This window comes from Trachurus japonicus, chromosome 24, assembly GCF_045865225.1.
Source record: "Trachurus japonicus isolate A0001 chromosome 24, Traja_1.0".
Classification (NCBI taxonomy): domain Eukaryota; kingdom Metazoa; phylum Chordata; class Actinopteri; order Carangiformes; family Carangidae; genus Trachurus; species Trachurus japonicus.
In genome coordinates this window covers 7,820,240-7,837,071 of record NC_140930.1, presented here as the reverse complement: position 1 = coordinate 7,837,071, position 16,832 = coordinate 7,820,240, and the positions used below count along the sequence as shown (strand labels likewise).

General features: G+C 40.4%; 1 protein-coding gene and 1 long non-coding RNA gene across 2 annotated transcripts in view; both read left to right on the top strand.

Moving 5' to 3' along the window:
• man1a1 (mannosidase, alpha, class 1A, member 1) overlaps window positions 1-4,932 on the top strand; it is a 161,680-nt gene extending 156,748 nt beyond the window's left edge. The window contains exon 12 of the mRNA XM_085770344.1: window positions 4,174-4,932. Coding sequence (XP_085626470.1) covers window positions 4,174-4,300 — 127 coding nt within the window. The 3' untranslated portion in view covers window positions 4,301-4,932. The remainder of the gene's footprint in view (window positions 1-4,173) is intronic.
• An 84-nt stretch (window positions 4,933-5,016) lies between these two features.
• LOC146961306 (uncharacterized) lies at window positions 5,017-9,772 on the top strand. Its single transcript, XR_015035172.1, has 2 exons — window positions 5,017-5,873; window positions 5,909-9,772. It is a non-coding gene; the product is annotated as an uncharacterized LOC146961306 (long non-coding RNA).
• Window positions 9,773-16,832: the final 7,060 nt, after the last annotated feature.

The window sequence follows — 16,832 nt, the reverse complement described above, 5'->3', positions numbered from 1 at the left end:
CTCTTTCTGACTATCCTATCAATGAAAAATAGTTAAAGGGATAGTTCAACATTTTGGCAAGTTGACCTGCACATTCACCACGCTATGAGATAATAACAGAACGTTACCAGACAGAGTTGTTTTAGAGGTAAATTCATGCAAAACTGCTGATGTGCAGTTTTTCAGCAAGCAGTCTCTGCATTTCCCTCTAAAACAACTCTGTCTGGTAATGTTCTGTTCTTCTTATCTCATAGTGTGGTGAATGTGCAGGTCACAACTTGTCCACCAGAGCGTTTTGGAGTTGTTGGATTGTGTATTTGATGAGTTTGATGAGGGAAACCAAGAAATCCCATTAGCCTCCGTAGCGTAGCTGTGAGCAGCTTGCGGCTCTGCTCCGCCGTTCTAAAAATAGCTTGCACCGACAATTAAAGGTAACAAACCTACTCCTAAAATTATAGGGATTATTAAAATGTTGAACTATCCCTTTAAAAGACCAAATAAATACTTTAAAAGAAGAAGTCTGGATTCATCTTTCAGATCACTTTAAACAGTAGCATTTTTCCTGGTCCTGGTTATGTCCATTATTAAAGTCAAATGTGATTTTAAATCTTTTTTTGTTGTTGTTTTGATTAAATATTCATCACAAAAAGAAAAGAAAACATCTCATATAACACTAAAATCCTCCGACAGACAACTATAAGTTAAATAACTCTGAGTGTAATTGACCTCACAGTGATTACCTCATCTGTCATACGGTGTGACATCAGAGCCCGACCTCACCGGACACAGAAAATATCAATCCCATTTAGCAGCGAGCTCATAAATCTGATCCCTCAAACGTTACTCAGGGATCTTGGCATTGTGCGGAGCCACTTCCAGTATCCATCTCTCTCTCTCCACCGTTGCCGCCGCCGCCGCTGATGCTGCTGCTGCTGCTGCTGCCGCTGCCGCTACCGCCAAGGACACTTAGACACCGCCGCTGCCCTCAATCACTCGCTGCTCGCCGCTCCACCCGGCGTGGCGCTGCCGGCTGACTGTCTGTGGAGGGTGAAGGCCTCGTGGACAAACTGCTCCTCTGCTGAATCATTGACTTCAGGCAGCTGACAGCTTTTTTCTCAGGTTCTCGCTGCTCTTCCGTTGTATTTTCTGAATTTTCTCCTTTTTTTTTTAATACAAGTTGGGATTGGTTCACATTTCAGTTGCAAACATACAGTAACGTCAACAGTTTTGAGGAGGTCATGAGGCCTGATAGCAACACAACAACAACACTAACACAGATGTCAGATTGAAAACACAGTCTTCCTCCATAAAGCTCACAATGACCTTAGGTAGCCAAGTCTTTGTGTTACTAAACCTCCAATGCTACCCAAAGAATATTATTTACATTCCTTGCTAAATCATTTTTACCATGTTGGATCTTGAATCTGATGCATCACTTTCTCTTTATTACCCAGGATTCCTACATGATCTGAGGCTACAGTCAAAATGAGACAAATAAGACATAAGACTTAACTTTTTTTTTAATCCCACTAATGGGAAATTCACTTGCAACAGTAGCAGTACAGAACAAGTAAAGAAAGTAAGGAATAAAATATAAAGACATTCACTATGTATAAATAAATCTGAACAGAAAATATGTATTGCTACAGTATGTAAATAGTCAAATGTCTTATCAAATCTTGTGAAAATAACATCAAAATGATCCTATTTTCACTCAGTTATGTTCATGTTTGAGGTTTAAATGGAGTGATAGTTTATGATCTCATTAGTGCTGCTGTGTAAAACGGCTGCAGCTCAATCACCTTCATATGATACAACTGATCGTCTGCAGGTGAAATGCATGACAGTAGATCAATAAAACTCCTTTGGTCAGACAATGGTGATTGATCCTGGACCTACAACTTTCCTAAAACTCTCTTTTTATTTCATTTCTTCTTCCTCCCATCCTCTGTTTGTTTGTATTTTAATTTTTCAGGGGTTTCATAAGATCTGACGACACTGAGCAGCAGAATTTACTTCACTTCTTGTTTCGTAAACTGGTGTGAGTCTGAGCCGCACCCATCGCTCACTCACTCTCTCTCTGTTCCACATCTGTTTCATCAGTCTTTTGGCAGGGCCCACCAGTAAATATTGCAAAAGCTGAACACAACTCCAAATAATATAAAAAACACTGACGATGAATCCCATAACGAGTCACCTTTAAAAAGAGAAATGCAGACAGCAGTGGAGCTGTGTTTATGTAATCAAAACATTGTTTCCCCTCCAGATTTCATTGGAAGTGTTTTTTTGTTTTTAATTCATGTCACTTCTGTCGTGCTGCAAGAAAACAGACAATAATAATCAGGTGGAACAGCAGATTTATAACTGAGACTTTGTTCTGGATCATTTAAGTTTTTTTGAGTTTGAACAAAGGAAATAACTTGGTGTCCATTTACAAGCTTCCCACTGCATGGTGGGTGCAGTCTACTCTGATATATTCAGCTGCGGTGACATTAAACTCTTATTTTGACGGGGTCTCTATCATGACTGAGCCTGATGCAGTTATTTATGTTCTAGTTTGTGGTGGTTTTATATTTAAATTTAAAGTTTTCAGATGTTTCATATTTTCTCTTTAGACAATTTATGACCATGTTGTTGTTGGACCGGTGTTACAGAGACAAGGCGGACATGAGCTGATGGTGTGATAAGTGATAAGTAAACACACGTCACACAACTGGTTTTTCATCATAGTGAAGCAGTGGAATGTGTGAACAGTGACTCGGCAAATGTAGAAACAGTTAATACAGTGAATAAAGGTGTAAATCCCTCGTTTGTGCTGCAGATTTAAATGATCAGAGGTCAGAGAGTTGGTGAAAATGAAGAATTTGTCTATTTAAAGAGGAAAACCGGATTTTATTATATATTAAATATTATAATATTTTATTTAAATTTCACTAAAGTCTGTGTGCCACACCTCCTCCACTTTTCCCGTGGCCTGAGACTTGTGGCTGCATCAGCTGCTACCAACACTCAGAGAGCTGTACAGTTGAATGGCATTGTGGGTAATGTGAGGCACCAGGTTGTGTGCAGGAAAGAAGACAGATCAGTTCGCTTCTGCTGCAACGATTCTCATTTTATTTTGTAAAGTGCATCATGAATCTGACTCGGGAATAAGAAGCAAAGCTAAATCATGACTCAGCTCTTGTTCAGCTTTTCTTCTTCTTCTCAGTGACTTTGCAGTTTGAACAGATATTGTTGTGAGATGTCAACTTCCAGTTTTGGGCAAAGTACTAAAAGGTTTCAGTGCCTCACATGAGTCAGACTGCTCCCTGTGTGCAGTGCATGCTGGGTAAGGCAGTAAAACATAACACAGAATGGGCCGAGCTAAATTTAAAGGGGGCATATTATGGAAATAAAACTTTTTGAAGGCTCTTTAACATGTATGTGGGTGTTTGTCTTGCCCTCCGGGCCCCAAAATGCGAGAATTGACCAAAAAATCAGTAATTTTCAGGCTCCTTGGGGTATTTTGATCACAGCATGTCACAGACATGTCTTTAAAAGGATACTTCACCCAAAATCGATAATTCACCAATTTTCTACTCACGGTCATGCCAAAGAAGGGTTTGGAGAAAACTCTTTAGGAGTTCAGGGGGGGTCCGGCTGGCGGCAGATAGAGTTCACTTTTGAATCGTCCAAAACACACACTATGAAACATCCAGATACCTCCATACTGGGAGCTACTGCTACAACAAGGCTAAAAACAGAGATCAAACTTATTTTTTCTGAACAACTTTTTCATGTGGCGGCTTCAGGACACTTGGGTCAGTGCAGACGAGCAGTAAGGAGGTATCTGGATGTTTCATAGTGTGTGTTTTGGACGATTCAAAAGTGAACTCTATCCGCCACCATTATATGAAAATCCGTTGCCAGCCGGACCCCCCTTGAAACTCCTAAAGCGTTTTGATAACTCTGAAAGTTCTCCGACCCTTTCCTTGGCATGACGGTGAGTAGATGATTAGTGAATTATCGATTTTGGGTGAAGTACCCCTTTAAGACACCTGGGAACTATTTTAATTTGTGGAAAAAGGGGCAGAATATGTCTCCTTTAAGGTCCTGAAAATGGCGATAGGAAACTATCTGCAGTGGTTTTTGGTACCAACAGTCAAAGTCAATGTACTTCTACATTTCTAACTCTCCTGGTTTTGTCCCCTCCAGGTATCTGTACCTGCTCTTCTCCGACGACGACCACCTACCGTTCGAGCACTGGGTCTTCAACACCGAGGCTCACCCTCTGCCCGTCATCAAGAAGGACAAAACAGACAGACCCAACGAGGTGGAGTAGTGGACCGTCCTGGGCCCACGACGTCCAACCACCACCGCCTCCACCACCCACCCCCCACCCCCCCTGAAAAAAAAACAAAAAACAAAACAAGTGCGAGAACCTCTGATCCTGTAGACCTGAGCCTCCAGCTGTCTGTCTGAAACAGTTTAGCCATGTGGAGTCCCCAGTGGTTTTACAGATGCCTCTTGATGATCGGATATTTTTCTTTTTTTTTTTTTTACTTTTTATTTCCAGCGGGATCAGAACTGAACTGACGCCCTGTTGGAGGCGCTGTAGAGTCCAGTTCTGTTTGTTTTTGTTTTTTTGTTCTGTTGATGTTCAGCTCTGGTTGAGTCCAGACGCTGACGTGGACCGACATGTTTGTTCGCTGCTGGATGATGATGATGATGATGATGTAATAACTCATCAAAAGTGTCACAGACTGTCCCTCCACATGAGTGTGGTGAACTGTGAGGGCAACGATAGATTAATATAGAAGTGGTACTTTCTGAAGTTGTTATTATTATTATTGTTATTACTAGAGGACAATCTGACCAGTTATCACATGTTCCTCAGTTGTGATGTTCTGGAGAACAATGATGGACCTGAACCAGTCGTCTCTTCCTGACGTCGGACATCGTTGACCCACCGGTCTTTGGGCGCAAAGTAAAACAAAACAAAACAAAACAAAAAACACCCCAGAAACCAACAACTCTGAGCTCCGGTCTGAGGATCAGGAGGAGGCTCCGTTCACTTCACACGCATCGTCTTCTCCGTCTGCTGTACCGCTTTAATCTCCGAATGGGAAACCGGTTGTTTTTTTTTGTTCTTGTGCCAACACTGATGCCGCCGCCGCCGCCGCTGCTGCTGCTGCTGCCGCCGCCGCCGGACGTGTGGTCGTCTCTGTGGGAGTTAAAGAAAAGACGCAGCACAACCCGAGCCTCGTTTTCTAGATCTTCTGCTTCCCCTTCTGTCACCTGTTCCCTCAACACCTGACTTCTTCCTTCCTTCCTTCCTTCTTTCCTTCCTTTCACTTCCTCCCCAGGACGTTTACACAAAGCTCTTCTTCTCCTTCGTCTCCTGATCTGCGTTGTGTATCGTTGTCTTTTTTTTGGATTCTCTGTTTATTTCTCTTTCTCACATTCCCACCAGTGTTTGACCGATACAGGTGTTTCAGAGCTTCAGTCAGTCAGTATCCCATTGTCTGTCTGTTTGTCTGTCTGTTCGTTTCTTTGTTTTTACCCCCACAATTCATTTTAAGTTTTTAATTAGCTGGAAAAAAAAACCTGCAGTGTGCACTTTCCTGGAGCTTTCACCCACATCTTGCAGTGCTTCCTCCATCGCTGAGGAGCATGAGGAAGTGGTTGAAAGCTCTGAGGAAAAAGTGTTTTGAAAGTGTTTGTTTGTTTGGTTGGATTGTGGTCAATGAAATGAAGGACATTAGGTCTCAAAAGTCCAACAGACATCTGAAGATCCAGATCCAGAGAAGCTAATCGATCGATCAGGTGACAGTAAACCATGTGCTCAGTTAAACCTCTGTATCGGTCAGACCACATCGCGTTGCTTCTTCTCGTCTCCGTCGTCCAGTCAGAGCGTCGTCCGGACTGTAGGATCTTCTCTCCTCTGTAGGATCTTCTCTCCTCTGTGAGGAGACGCAGACTCTCGACTTCGCTTTTGTGTTTCACCTTCACACAAACACAAACACACACACCGTCACAGGAAGCCATAGTGATTGAACACAGCTTTACCATCGTGTCATTAGGACCTTAGTTCCCCTTCGCCCTGGTGGTTTGAAACTGACACAGACCATATAATGTTCCTGTTTGTTTTTTTGTTTTGTTCCACTGATCAGACTCTCTCTCACCTGATCCTTCAATCGGGTTTTTAATCCAGATTAAAATCCCATGTAGCCAGATTAACTCCGGTTTAGTCTTCGATCTAGTGCCTTCACTGTTGACGACAGGAGGAGTCGGAGGGAGAGACACGCTCACACAAACACAAGAAACCAGGAGAGATTTAAATGACTTTGTAGCTTTAAAGTTAAAGTTCCCCAGGCCTGGTGATGATGAGGATTAAACCAAAACTAGACACGGATTAAAGGACAAAGTTTTACATTTTAATCACATCCAGTGAAACTCTGGCTGGAAATTTGCCCGAGAGTTGGTGAAAACTTGACAGTGAGACATTGCAAATAAAGAGATTACACACTTCAACAACAAGTCTAAGAGCGCTCACACACGTTGGATCAACTCTTCACGGTCATTTCATGGTGTGAGACCAGTCAAAGTCCCAGTCACAGCTCAGAGAAGTGTGTGACTACACTGACATCTAGTGGTGGGAGTCTCCTATTACACAACCTGATGTAAATACATATAAATATAGACTCAGTGGATCATGACAGGTGTTGTTTGCAAAGAGAAAGTGTAGAAACTCTTTCAGTGATTTAATTCTTGTCTCTTGGGTTTAGATGTGTGACTCATCAACTTTGCAGTTGTTCATTAGTTTGAGTCGTTACCCGGGATCATGACGAGGCTGCGTTCACCTCCTGCTCCTCTAAATGAGCTTTAAGCAGACGAAAGTGTCACTGGGAGATCTGACAGATGGAGAGTCATTAAAAAGTTCAGTCATCATCAACGATAACAACAACAACAACAACAGCGTCGCTGCGGAAAATAAGTGGATTCATTTAACTCCGTCGTCTGACAAAGTGAGTCGACGTTCAGCCACTTTACAGCAGCACGTAAAAGAAAAGTAACATTTTCTTTATGATATGTTGTTGTTGTTGTTGTTGTTGTGTTTTTTTCTTGTTTCAGCCTCAGTGCTTTTGGTTTTTCTCAAAAATAACCAAAACAAATACATATATGAAATATTTCAAACACACTGACCACACAGTCAAAGAGTTGTAGAGCTAATGCTAATGCTAATGCTGCACAACAAGCAGGTTAAGATTATTGGGTTGGATCTGGTGTTTTCAAATCCAATTAGATCCCAGATTTGATTGGAAATTTCAAAATAAAGTGACCAAAACTGCTACGTTTCCTAAATTTATATGATTTCTTTTTAAAATGTAAAGACCAAAAACAGTGAGAGCCTCAACCGCCGCACACGTAGCTACCAGTCAGCAGACGTTTCCCATGCAGACAGTGTTGATCTGTAGAGACGACGGCGTCCTCTTGTTTGATCGGTTCTGAGGCTTTTATTCTGTTTTCCATGTGATGATGTGTTGTACTGAATGATTTCTTTCTCTTTTTTTTCCTGATTGTGTTAATTTATTCCGTAGTAGTGAACATAAAGGACTCGGGAGGTGTCGGGATCTGACCCCCAGGTGGCGCTTTGAGCATAAATCATGTTACCGAACCAATAATTTACAGCATTTTTTTTTTTTTAATGGTACCAGTGAAGAAACCACCTGGGAGTCAGAGGAGCCGTTAAAACCTCGCAGGAAGCCAGGAGCTGTATGAATGTACCATCCAATGTGAAGTGAAGATTATTTTTTATGCTTTATGTCTTTGTTTTGTTCACGTCTCTGTGCATCTCTTGTTGTGTTTTTTTTTTAATTTTTGTTTCCTTCTTTTTATCCTGTACAAAAAAAAAAAAAAAAAAGCACAAAGAGTCAAAGCAGCGTGTGCAGGTGGTTCACAAAGATCCAAATCTGAATCCTGGTCCAGACCTGTTTTTTTTTTTTTTGGTTTTTATCGCTTTGAGGATCTCAAACGTTAGAAACGGACGTTCAAGGCATTTAAGTGTTAACGTACAGTGTTGTGTTATGATGCTAATGCTGCTCCACAGGAACCTGAAGTTCTCTCTCTCCCTAAAGACTGACTGATCGATTGATTCAGTGATTGATTGATCGATCAGTCTGGAGCCGTTTGGTTTAAACTCTACAGTTTCTGTAGCTATCTAACAAAGCAACATGAAGATATTTGTTTAGTTTTTATTTTTCACTTCATTGGCTCTTTAAGTGGTTCAAACCTAATTCAGTGTCGACAGTAAAGACACTTTAATATTTAGATTTTTTTCCCCCTTTAAACTTAATTTTAAGCCTAAAAAATGTCAATCCAGCAGAGCTGCAGGTCAGTGTGGTCAATGATTGAGCTCGGACCAATGAACACGATGACTTAACTTTGATGAGGCAAAAGCCAAATGTTGTCAGCTACTTGGTTTTATGAACTGATCAATCATGAAGTGACAGGAAGTGTCTGAGGCAGCAGTGCAACAATGTTTAAATGTTCAGTTTGCTCTGATATCAAACAGAGAGAAGAATTAGGATTAAATTATTGATTAAACAATGTCAGTTAATCAAATCAATCAATAGTGTCTTGTTAATTTTCTGTCAGTAAATGAATCAGTGGTTGCACCTTGAGGTTTATTGTCCAGCTGGAGAAACACACTCATTGGAATCAGCTGCATCCATCCATCCATCCAATCATGTATTCATTCATTCATTTATTAGTTTTTCTCCATTGCAGACTTAAGGTGTCACATTCATGGGGGGTTCACATGTCGTTAGTATTTCGCTGCAGTAATTATGGTGGTATGAAGTGGTGTTGTTTTTTTGTTTTGTTTAGTTTTGTTTTGGTTTTAAATAAAGTTTATTAATGGGTATTTGGATGAACATCGTCTCGTGGTTGAGGGAGCGGGGCTGTAGCTTCACTGTCTCACTGCCCCGTTGAGATCCATTAGATGTTCAATACACTGTGGTTCGTTAAAGCCTTTTATTTTGAAAGGATGGAGTCTGGATTGTCGATTTAAAGGGCTGATCCGCTGCATTTCCCCCCCAGGAGGAAGTCAGAACTTCCAGCCTGCTGGATTTATAAATTATCCAACACTTTTAATTTTTAGTTTTTGTTGTTTTTTTAGTTTTTTTCCCCTCCATGTGACACTGATGTGGTCGTTTCTGATTCATTTTTGAGCCGTCAGTGTAAAATCAGCTTCAGCTTCACGTAGTGTGACGTCGTTTCTCTTTTTTCTTTTCTTTTTTTTTCTTTAAACCCTAAAAAGTTGAATTGTCTATTGGTGATTAGTTTTTTTCTGAATATTGTGTTGACGATCTGTTGTTCCAGCGCCGTTCTTCTTCTTATTGGTGAATTATTGATAAAGGGAAATGACGCCCATTTTAGGAAGTCACATCCTGTCTGAGCGACCCAGATGTGAACTTTTTAAAAATGTTCGTCGTCGCCCCTTTAAAAGGTTTAAATGTGTGAAACCAACCTCAGAAATGTATCTGTACAAAAATATTGCTGATAATCATTCCATTGCACATAGTTTACTTTGGTTTATATGCAATATTTTAATTTTGTGGGGAAATTTGTTTTATTGTGTTAATATTATTATTATTAAAAATGTAAATATTCCATTCTGGCAAATGAGCCGTTCTACATTTATATAAAAATCTTCTGAGCTTATGGATTAAAATGATATTAATGAGCAGCAGACTTTTTAATAAACTATATTTGTTACACTTCTATTGTGAATAAAAAAATCTTTTAATAAGTTTTGTCTTTGGTCTTTTTGTCCTTTTATACCAGCAGAAAACCATATTTGTTTATAAGAGAGTGACCTAAAAGATGCATTCATTTAATAATGTTTTTCAAAATAAAGTTCCAGCCAGGTCCAATTCAAAATCTAACCAATTCAAGAGCCTTTATATTTTCTGTGAGAGGTTCAATTCCTCTTTAAAAAATCACAGGAAGCCATTTAAACCATTAAAAGACTCTTTTCTTTGGAATAAGTTAAATGTGAATAAACAAAATAAACAGTATAACGAAGGATCATGTGAATGAGTTTCAGACACGAAACTGAAAACACAAAAGTTCACAGTTTAAAAAATTGGACTCATCTGAACAACACAAAACTTGTTGAAAATGACATCAAATGACGTACAAATTTTCACTTCTCTTTAACTCAGATAAAAATCCAGTTTTGCCTGTTTCACTGAATGAAACTTGAGTTCTCTGTGACTTTTTGTGTCATTCTCAGTTTCATTTTGTACTTGACACATCAGAGAGGAGTTTTTCATACATTCACACAGAAACTTTAACTTTCACTTTTGTATAACTTTATACCTCACACAGTGTGGCGCCACAGGTGGTGTCATGATATTTACTGTAAACAGCACTTTTCTTCTGAAGCTTGAATGTCCCTCCTTGACTTTGGACACATGGACAGTTACAGCTCAGTGAAACTTTAATTTAGTGTCATGACTCATCCAGTCCTTTGTAAATCAACAACAATGAATACTGACAATATCAACTGACTTTAGATCAGTTTGGTGTCACTCCTGCTGCCTTGATAAATAATTCATCAGACTTTATTCCTCTCTGCAGAGACACCAGTCGAGCTCGGTGACTTTTTGATCTCCTGAGAAAACACTGAGCTCAGGTGTTTTTTAAGTTAAATGCTTGTCAACAGTTGATAAAAGCACAAAGAGCTCTCTCACATGTTCATGATCTCCTCTGACTCTTCCTTTACAGGAGAAATAATAAAGACAGGCATCACAGACACTGAGGACTCAGAATAGTTCAAGCTCTTATCTCTGCTCGGAGAGATTGTTTTTCCTATCGGTGTGAACCGTTGCCGTGGGACACGAGCAGGAAGCAGCAAAGAGACGAGATAACCTGCTATACTGTAGTTGTTCATCTTCATCACGTCAGCTCGGCCTCACAGAGACCAAACCGAGCAGCTGCTGACATCATCGCTCAGTCGTCCCACAGCAATCTGCACAAAGGCTTTTATTTTGGTGAGGTGTCATTCAATGGGACAGGAAGTGCTGCAGTTAAAGGGATAGTTCACCCAAAATTCAAATTTCCCTCATTTTCTACTCACCCTCGTGTCGACTAAGGGTTGGGAGAAGTTTCAGAGTCCTCCGTGCCTTTTTGGAGTTACAGGGGGGCTCGATTTGCACTGACACAGGAAGAGCAGTGAACTGAGACACTGGGAGCTTCCGCTACAAACAAGCTTAAAATATAGACTTATTTAATTTTTTTTGGAACAATTTCTCATGTCGGGGCTTCAGTACAAGAGGGACATTACAGACGAGCACTATGGAGGTATTTGGATGTTTTTTGGTGTGTCTTTTTGGACGAAGAAGCACAGAGCCCCGCTGTAACTCAGAGAAGGCACGGAGGACTCTGAAACTTCTCCCAGCCCTTAGTCGACATGACGGTGAGTAGATAATGAGTGAAATTTGAATTTTGGGTGAACTATCTCTTTAATAAACTGACTTTTTTTTTTTTTTTAAGTCACAGCTGATATGACATTACAGTAATGGTCCAATAAAAACCTGGTTATCCCATTCAATTCAATTCAATTCAACTTTATTTATAAAGCGCATTTCATGCACAAGGCAGACTCAATGTGCTTCACAACAAAAATCAATCAAATTTAAAATCAATTATAAATCACATAGAAAACAAACAAAAAAGATAAAGTGCAAGTGCAAGTAAACAATCATATATAAACAGAGAGAGTGCAAGTGCAAACAATCATATATGTCAATTTCAACCCATACACACTTAGATGCACAAATTCACACCCACTCACCCAATCACATATGCATATCTACACACACATACACACACACACACACACAGGTCAACAGAATGCTGTTGAAAATAGATATGTTTTTAATCTGTTTTTGAAGATGGCTAGTGACGTGGCATGTCTAACTACCATGTTTTGTATTGAATATCATTTGGGAGTGACTGTATTGATCTATGTTTTGACTATTGACTATTGGTTTGATGCATGTTGTGGCCTCAGTCACTTGTGAGAGATAAAGTCAAACACTCTGAAACTCAAACGTCAAACTAAACGGAAAAATTGATGAACTCATAACAAAGTAGATGTTTCACACTCACACTCATCACTGTGATGCATTCACTTCAGCTTGTAAATATCAGTGCTCTGGAAATCAGAGCGAACAACACACGCTCAATTGAACTGAACTGATCAACACAACTTGTCTAGCATTCTGCATTTAAAATCATTACAAATGAATGTGTTTCTCGTTAAATTTACAGGTCAATAACCTCAGGAGATCATTAAACCTCTGGTTGATTTAACATGAAATAATAAAACCATCAGACCTACTGTAAGTCTGGATGTGTAGAGACTCATGTATGATGAAATCCACCAGAGGGCAGCAGAGGACCAAACAAACAAACAGGGTCAGAGTCTGAGGCTCAGCCAGCCACCGTCATGTTGGTTTTATACATAAGATTTAAATATTTTTGAATATTTGCACAATTAAAAAAAAAAAAAATCTGCACCAGTTTTTTTTCCTGCTCAGTTTTGTGTGAAACTCTTAAATCTTACATCACGGCTTCGTCACCACTTCAGCCTCATGACGTCTCAACAGCTCGTCTCCACTTCTTAAAGCTGTTTTATCTTCAGAGAGTAAAAACAGAAACCAGAGCTGTAAAAAAATAAGAAAAACCTTTCAGTCTGGGCCTGTTGACTCTGAGCTTCGTGTTCGTGCTCTCGTCTCATTTCAAAGTGGCAGCTTGCTTCATTGTCTCAGACGAGTTTAATTGGCGGCACAGTGTTTGTTTGAAACGTGTCATTAATCCAGACGTCAGTGTCAACAGCTGCTGATGTGACAGAAGAGTCAAAGGGATCCAGAGACGTGATGAACCACGTGTCGGTTGTGATCACATAGCTGTTAGAGCAGTGCAGATCCACAGGTCTCCACACAACCAGTATGAAGCTGCAGCACTCTGTCTCTGAGTGAACAGCATTGATCAGTGTGGATTTGTGTGCGTGTGTGATCAGTATGACAGAATCAATGACAGCAGACAGATCAGATTTCAGCTTCAGATATGTAAACGTACTGTTTTATATCCAGTTTCGGATCATGTGAGATGTGACGTGTAGATTTGTGAAGTTTGCACTAATTTTTTACCACTTCTTCTCGTGCATGAAGCTGCTGCTCCTGATCTTCTGACCTCTGGACCTTCTATCCACCAAAATTGAAGTGACTCTAGTAACGAGCTGTAACCTGCCAGTATTGACACTAGAATCTGGCTTTTGATATCAACTGATCAACGGTTTTCATTCCAACGTAGCCTAAATGTGTGTGTATGAACTTCTGTGTATTTATTGCTGTTTACTTTTAATATGTTGTCCTATATGTAAAGCACTCTGAACTGCTTCTGCATGATATGGTGCTATATAAATAAATTTGAATTTGAATTTAAATTGGATGGTGAATCCTGGATATTTTGGCAGAAAACAAATGTATCATCTGTGAATATTTCAACAATATGATCAGCTCAGCCTCATTAATACAGAAAATCAGTTCCTCCCACAGACCAAAGACATGCAGGTATCAGGTTATAGGTTAACTGGCAACTCTAAACAGCCCATAGGTGTGAATGGTTGTCTGGATGTGTCAGCCCTGATTGACTGGCGACCTTTCAGATTGCACCCTGCGGCTCGCACCAAGTCAGCTGCTCCCCTCCCCTGGTGAGAACAAGCAGTACAGAAGATGAATGAGTTAATATTCACATTTTTATCCTCATCCGCTTCAGTTTAGTTGAGTGAAGCAGATAACTCCACCATCACATGCTACTTACAGGTGTTTTAAGGTGAGTTTTTCAACTTCAGTTGTTCATAATGTTGGCTCACTTTTCTCCCTCCATCCATCCATCCATCCTTCCTTCCTTCCTCCTTTCCTCCATGTTCCTGTTTTACCTCCTTCCTCCCTCCGTCTACCTGCAGAACAAGAGATTAGATTAGACTCTGTTTAAACAAGGAGAACAGAGAGGAGCTTTAAATAGTAAATATCTTTCATTCAGCAGCTGCAGATTATAGAAGAGAGGAGGACACAACCCTGCATCTGTGTTCCTGAAAATTTCCTGATTCATGTGTATGTGTGTGTGTGTGTGTGTGTGAGAGAGAGAGAGAGAGAGAGAGAGAGAGAGAGAGAGAGAGAGAGAGAGAGAGAGAGAGAGAGAGAGAGTGAGTAAATCTGCTGAGCCACAATAACCCTGAAGGAGGGACTGTTTTTTTCTCTGTGCTCATCTTTTATTGAACAACGGAGACAAGATAAACTTCAGGCTCTTTCTTGTATTGAGGCGTTTTTACTTCCTCGTTTAATTCTCTCACCACTGAAGTTCAACTTTCCTGTAAACAGTGTGTGTCTGTCTGTGTGTGTATGTGTGTGTCTCAGTGTGCTCCATTCAGACATAGAAACAGACTCTGATTGTGTTTTCTGAGACGTATCGTTATCAGAGTTCTTGTTTTCGTTTCTCTTCGTCCTCCACAACTTCAACTTTAAAACTCAGCTGCAGGTTTTAATCACATCGTCTCGTCCTGACGACGTCAGACTGAAAGACAAAATCATGATCTTGAGGAAAGAGAGACAGAATAACAAAAGAAAGAACAGACAGAAAAAAGAAGAATGACATAAAAAGGAAGACTGACAGACCAAAGAGAGAAAGAAAGGAGAGAGAGAAAGGAAAAGAAAGTAAGGGGAGATAAAGGACGGAGACAAAGGTAGACAACAAAGGAGAAAGAGATGTACAAAAACAAAGGAGAATGGAAGATTGAAGGAAGGAGAGACAGAAGAGTAAAGGAAAACAAAGAAAGGACACATAAAAGGAGGAAAGAAAGACTTCAACAGGACAAGAAGACAAGAACATAAGAGGAGAGAGAAGGAATGATGGACAGAAAAGTAAAAAGAGAAAGAAGAAAGTAACCACTGATGTGAATGTGCTGCAGGTTAAACACTGACTCTGGATCAGCGCTTCACACAAACCTCACATCAAACAACCAGAATTGTCCCTTTAAGTCTCTGAGCGTTTGGGAGGTGAGCAGCTGCAGCTGCAGAGTTTTACTTTCCAGAAACTGTAAAACTGGCCTCCAGCTGTTTCTGACCCAATGTGCAAACTGAGCAGATTTTCTTTTTTAAAACAGGCTTTTACATTATTGCTCTTCCAATAAGTTATACCGCCGTTTACAGTGATCCAGGTTCAGAGAACCACGTTACAGCACTGGACAAAATCTCATAATAAATATTTGGCTTCCATTTCTTGTTTTGTTTTATTTCCCATCATTCATATGGGCTCAGACCAGCACAGATGACACTACAGCAATAAAAGATATGAGCCATTTGGCTGCAACATATAGAGGAGAAATAAAAATGTCTTCACTCAGCATTAAGTGAGCTTAATGTGCACCTGCTCTCCATCTGTCTGCACCCTAAATAACCGCAGATATTATTCATGTTTGATTTAGAGAAGATTGAAATGAAGAGTTCTCTGAGTTGTAGGACGTTGTGCAGCACTGGTTGTCCCCCATGTTCATTGTGAACTACGGTGGCCCTGAGAGCTCAACACACTGCAACTTTAGAAAACACAAATACGCTACAAATTCAGTAAATTACTTTAGCAATTTGAGCTGCAAAAACTAACAATTTACGTGGGGGTGGGGGGCACATGGGAAAAATTGGCCCCATCTGAAATCTAATTGGCCCCCTGTCCTGTCACTCATCTGTCCTTTTGCCTGAGAACAACAATGATCAGATTATAGATGATGCAATTCCATGCCCAACAGTTGGTGGCAGTAATGCGCCAGATAGGAAGCTCCAACACTTCAATACAGCTGACAGAAGAAGACGACTACAGCCAGAGCAACAGGTGGCAGCATTCACCTTTCAAACAAATCAGCACAGAGAAAATGCCTCGCAATGGTCACATTTGGATTATTTGTTACAAAATGACAGCTCCTATCAGAAAACGAACCGGACCAACCGTGGACAGAGGACTTCCGGAACATGTGAGTATTTTTTTGTGTTTTAAGAGTAAATATTTCGGGAAATCAAGCAAGATTAAAACCGGAGCTCCATCTGCTTGTCTGAAAAGTTTGTATTGGAGTCTATGGGCAGCAGGGAGGGACAAGGCTGCACTCAGAGGCTGACAGTTCAAATTCTGTAAGTGTCTCTGCTTGTTTGAGCACATTTTCTGAAAGAGGACAAGTTTGTCTACATCTGTGGGGAAAATCACGTGTGTAGAGTGTAATTTGTGTCTGCGGTGGCGAGTTAAAAAGAAAAGTTTGAGGTGCTTTTTTTTAGACCCTCTCCCACTGGTCGCCCTGAATGTTCCATCCAGTACACATCCATTATAAACTCATGCTGATACAATTGAATAAGATACAATAGGAATTCATTTATTAATCCTCAAAGGGAAATTCATTTGTCTTATAGCTAATTGGAAAACGATTGAAATTGATTGAAAAATGATGATCTGTATGTAACACCCTATTAAAACATGGAATAGGCTACATGCTCCAGTCTGCCTCACTGGACCTGGCATCAGCAGTCAGTCAGTCTCTTGTGGAGTCATTGCTTGACAAGTTGCATTGAGGAGTACAGGGGTAAATGGTGGAGGAGGTGGCTGTAAAATGTGACCTCAGTTTGGACTGAAATGACTGAGAAGAGGCAGCCTAAGTAGACCTGAGTGAGAGAAAGAGAGATGTTTACTAGACAGGTAGGCTAGTGTTGGTGATTTCTCTGAGCAACAACAAATAAAAGCAGGTCATACTTGTCCAATGT